At 35.7% G+C, this 5,296-nt stretch overlaps 1 protein-coding gene across 1 annotated transcript; it reads left to right on the forward strand.

Annotated features, from left to right (window-relative positions):
* The first annotated feature begins 1,052 nt into the window (after positions 1 to 1,052).
* Positions 1,053 to 2,729, forward strand: LOC145047474 (tropinone reductase homolog At5g06060-like). The gene is made up of 4 exons (XM_078995741.1): positions 1,053 to 1,488; positions 1,835 to 2,051; positions 2,210 to 2,316; positions 2,440 to 2,729. Exons 1-4 carry the CDS (start codon positions 1,171 to 1,173, stop codon positions 2,614 to 2,616), a joined length of 819 nt encoding a protein of 272 aa, XP_078851867.1. The 5' UTR covers positions 1,053 to 1,170; the 3' UTR covers positions 2,617 to 2,729.
* The last annotated feature ends 2,567 nt before the right edge of the window (positions 2,730 to 5,296 follow it).

Consider the following 5,296-nt stretch of genomic DNA (forward strand, 5'->3'; position numbering starts at 1 on the left):
ACTTCCTAGTCGTACCATATCATCAACACATGTATTTTCTCACAGATCTTCGTACGACCACAACTTCCACATATGAGCTCCATAAGTCCATTTTCAACATTCTTAATATCCTTAAAATCCTCTCGACGAGCTCTACAACTTTCATTAAAACTCACAATCACTTCTGTCGATCATTCCTCTTGTTTGAAACTTTCAAAAATCAACACTTCCTATTGTTTCTAAGGATTCACGAATTCCTACTTTGTCTAGTCATGGAAAATTGAGCTCAAACTCAAGAAACTCAAGTAAGAAATTAATTCTCATTATGTTAATCTACTATGTAAATGTTATTTTTTCAATGTATTATTGTGTTATGTTAGTCTTTGAATGTTTTATGTTGATATATAAAAGTACATTGTTATTCTATTATTCGGGTTATTTAGGTAATAGAATCCTAATACGGTTTATTCGGTTTTTACGGTTATATTAGGTCCTTAATCATCTTGTACATGTTATTTGGGTTCTTTGGGTAATAACCAAACTGAACCGATTAATACCTGAACCGAATCGAACTCGTAATGATTAATCGATTTGGTTTTTGGTTCATGCAATTACCATTATTTGGTTTTTGGGTTATTTAGATTCGAGGTAAACCGGTTCTGACCCGAATAACATCCCTAGATAAAAGTAGATTGGTTATGCTAAAAGCTATAGAAGTTATATACTGGTTTGACTTTTAAATTGAAGTGTTTAATGGTAAGCTCTCATTTCTTTTTCTTTTTTTAAAGAGTAAACTACACGAATGCTCCCTATGGTTTAGGGTAACTTACGTGTTTGGTCTCTAACTTTTATTTTTAACTCGGAAGATCCCTACTGTTTGTTTTTGTTACGCGTTTGACCCCTAATAGTGTTAAAATGTCTATTTTACCCTTAATGATATTTTTTAATTTAATTATAATTATATTTTACCCAATGGTTGGTGTTGGGTCTGTTTACAGTGCCACCCAATGATATCATTAAATAAAACCTACCCTACCTCTTCCATTTATCATTCTTCCCCAATTCCTGTTTTTATTCCTTGTGCATATTTAACCCAAACCATTGGGACCATTCATGTAATTTACTCAAAAAATAATTTGATCGCCTAAAATAAAACAAGATCTTGCAAGCAGTTGCCATTGTATAGAATCAATGACGACGAAGGCTCCAGTAAGTGGCGATGGTATTGGTGCAACTAGAAATCCCAGATGGTCTCTAGCCGGAGTAACTGCTCTCGTCACCGGTGGTACACGTGGAATCGGCTACGCGGTAGTCGAGGAACTGGCGGAGTTAGGGGCGGCGGTGCACACCTGCTCTCGCAACGAAGCTGAACTTAACCAACGGTTACAAGAATGGTCAGCCAAGTGCTTCAACGTCACAGGATGCGTCTGCGACTTATCTTCTCGTCCTCAACGAGAACAGCTTGTCGAACAAGTCTCGTCGCTTTTCAGTGGCAAGCTCAACATCTTAGTAAGCTCTTCTACTTGTGTTCCCACGAAACTTAACTTTTTACTCTAGATCATGTTTACAAATTCAAACATAATTGCTTCACCAATTGAAATTGATGCTAATTAGCTCAATTTTTGTGAGCGGGAATTGATAATATGACGATTATGTGAGGTTTAAGGTACTAATTTCGGAGTCAGATTCAACCTGTTAGGTTTTAGACATGTGCAACAAACTTTTGGGCAAACATTATCACAATGAATCGTTAGTTGCTTAATATTGCTGTTGGATTAGTAATTCATTCTTCGAATGATGATACGAACTTTTGCACTCTTCATAAAACTTACTTCCATAGATTTCTTGCTTGTAGATAAACAATGTGGGGACAAACATTAGGAAGCCTACTACAGAGTATACTCCAGAACTGTATTCAATGCTCATGTCTACTAATTTGGAGTCTTCTTACCATATGAGTCAACTTTCACATCCTCTTTTAAAAGCTTCTGGAGATGGAAGCATAGTGTTTATTTCCTCTGTTGCAGGTCTGGTTCATGTTGGTGTTGGGTCTGTTTACAGTGCCATTAAAGGTATGATAATGGTTGCATAATTTACATTTATTCCCCTTTGTTAACATGCACCCAAAAAAAAAGGAACAAGGTGGGACAATGAATCATTCTCTATCTCCCATTTGTTCAAAAGACATAAATGCCCTTCTGGTTTTAACGTGTGTGTTTTACATTCACAGCTGCTATGAATCAACTTACAAAAAATTTAGCATGTGAATGGGCGAAAGACAACATTCGGAGTAATTGTGTAGCACCATGGTTCACTAAGACCTCTCTTATCGAAGAGGTAATCTTCCTTCATCTTGCCTTTCTTTTGTTGACAAGTTTTCTACTGTTATTTTTTATGATGGGGATGAGGAGGGTATTTATGTCTTTTTGCACACACTGACAGATTGATTTATTTGTGTAGGTACTTGATAATAAGGAGTTTTTGGATAGTGTGGCGTCTAGAACTCCTCTGAAACGCCTTGGAGAAGCAAATGAAGTTTCATCTCTTGTGGCCTTCCTTTGTTTGCCTGCTGCTTCTTACATTACTGGTCAAACTATTGCGGTTGATGGAGGATTTACAGTCAACGGTTTCATGTGAATGCAATGTGACATCTTTTCGACTGTTCAAAAGAAATAAAGTGTTTGTAAAAATACACTAAAGAAAACAATAGCTGTCAATGGAAGTGTTTGGTTTACATTTTTTGTTTTTTATATGCATTACTTTTCTACTTATTGATTAGTACAATATAAATAGACAAAACTTCAAAAATGGTCCTGTGGTTTTCGAGAGAAAAACTTCAAAAAAGTGAGGGCATTTCCGTCATTGCAATACACAGGGACCATTTATGAGGTTTTCTCTATTTAAATATATATATATATATATATATATATATATATATATATATATATATATATATAATTATTTAATTAAAGGATCTCTCTCTCTCTCATACACATACACATACACATACACACGCATTTCATCTTCTTCCCTTTCAAAACACATTGAAGCTTAAACAAACATTTCACATATACATACATACACCTCAACTCATAAAAAACACACCTGCAACTCAAAAAGAAACACACAAATGTAACTCAAAACATACACACACACACATACACCTAGTTTTAACTCGATCACACATATACCCAAGAGCGTATACCACGAACGTCCCAAATGAATCTAATAAAACAGATGGGAGAACAGAGCGATGAGATCCATGATCAGTTTTAGAATCCAGATGAAGAAGATTTGCATGGAATATGTGTTCTTTCACAGGTTTTAGAAATGGAGAACAAGTTTTAGAGATGAAATTTAAACCCGTCTTCTTCTTCGTTACATTTCACTAGAAAATTAGATCCAAATGAACAAAAAACAACCAAATCAAAATATGATTCGTTTCAAAGGACTTAAAAGAATTCATTCAATCTGATTCTGACAAAATCCCAAGTTTGAAGCAATTGTCAAAGATTACAAGATCCAATGAGTTTTCAGAATCTATCATTACTGTTACAAGAGCTTTAACTGTTGGAATCTTGTGAGATTACAAACTACAAAGTTGGGGAAAGAAAAGGTGATATAGGTAACAGTTTTTCAGATAGAGCTTTAGATAAACTCTTTTCTCGTGTTGGATCTAGTTTTGCCTCCATTGTTGTTGGAGGTTTTTCTAAGAACATGGTGCTAGTAATTTACACCGGTGGAAATAAATCAAACACCCAAATCAAAAAACCTAAATAAACAACACATCGTTGATCATAAGTGAAATCAGTGGTCATGGTGATTGTCACTAACTTAGCAGTGATGTTTGGTGCTTGGTGGAGGCGACGATTTAGGCCATTTTCTGTGGTCGAGGAAGAAACCAAATCAAAATTGAAGTTGTAGGTGGTTGAGGATGAAGATGATAGGAATTTCAGTCTGTTGAACTCGTCGGTGGCGGCGACTTGGATTCGCCAGAGCTCGACAACCCATCACCACCTACTACCATTTTTTTGGGTTATTGCCACCGCAAGGACTTCGACTAGCCACCACATCATGCTACTGTGAATATTCGACCACCACCACCATCGTTTCCTTATATTTATTTTGTGGTTCACGTGTCTTGATCAGTCGACACAAGAGACCCATATTATATGGGTCGTGACTTTCCTGCGTGAAACCAATCCAGGAAGAAGATGATTGACTTTCCAAATCCTGCGTGAGATAGTGTATGAGAGAGGAAGAGGGAAAATATATTTGGGACTTTCTTTATTTTTAAGTCGTAGTAGCGAGGAAGAAGATGATGTGGGTGATTGTTTGGTCTAAACTTATTAACCGGATTTCATTTGAAGCTAGAATGATCCAACAATGGTAAAAAGAAAATGGTGAAGAAGACATAGGGATTGTTTTTTGGCAGATGGGGTCACAAATCAGGAGAGAGAGAGAGAGAGAGAGAGAGAGAGAGAGAGAGAGAGAGAGAGAGAGAGAGAGAGAGAGAGAGAGAGAGAGAGAGAGAGAGAGAGAGAGAGAGACCCTTTAATTAAATAATTATATTTTTTTTCTTTTTTTTAAATAGAGAAAACCTCATAAATGGTCCCTGTGTATTGAAATGACGGAGTTAGGCGGAATGACCATTTGTTAAAAGTTTTGAAACCACAGGGACCATCTGTGAGGTTTTTTGAACTTAGGGACTAAACTTGATATTTTTGGAAACCATAGGGACCATTTTTGAAGTTGTGTCATATAAATAATAAATTTAGAGTAAATTACACGAATGGTCCCTATGGTTTACGGTAATTTGCGCGTTTGGTCCCTAACTTATTTTTTTAACTCGAAAGGTCCCTATTGTTTGTTTTTGTTACGCGCTTGGTCCCTGTCTTACCTAAAAAGACTATTTTACCCTTGATTTTTTTAAATTTATTTAAATAAACACACCCCCAACCCCACCCCTTCACATTATCTCACCTACCCTAACATTTTTTCATATTTAAATAATAGTATTTTTAGCTAAGATAGAGACCAAACACGTAACAAAAACAAATAGTAGGGACCAAGCGCGTAACAAAAACAAACAATAGGGACCTTCCGAGTTAAAAAAAATAAGTTAGGGACCAATTATGCAAATTACCCCAAACCATAGGGAGTATTCGTGTAATTTACTCATATTGTTTCATAATTATTCTTTCAAATTGATGATAAGATCTTAATTTTCGAGCCACTTATAGTTAATATTGATGACATTATAATGAGGTTTTGGATCCACTTTACAGTTAATAGTTAGTTACATTGATGTACGTCA

Source organism: Lactuca saligna, chromosome 5, assembly GCF_052625555.1.
Source record: "Lactuca saligna cultivar CGN05327 chromosome 5, ASM5262555v1, whole genome shotgun sequence".
NCBI classification, from domain to species: domain Eukaryota; kingdom Viridiplantae; phylum Streptophyta; class Magnoliopsida; order Asterales; family Asteraceae; genus Lactuca; species Lactuca saligna.

Bases quoted from the DNA above. Each gene is read 5' to 3' on its own strand.
- LOC145047474 (XM_078995741.1), top strand. From the start codon at position 1,171: ATGACGACGAAGGCTCCAGTAAGTGGCGATGGTATTGGTGCAACTAGA. The intron at 1,489-1,834 runs GTAAGCTCTTCT...TCTTGCTTGTAG, and splicing joins GTGGCAAGCTCAACATCTTA to ATAAACAATGTGGGGACAAA. The intron at 2,052-2,209 runs GTATGATAATGG...TTACATTCACAG, and splicing joins TGTTTACAGTGCCATTAAAG to CTGCTATGAATCAACTTACA.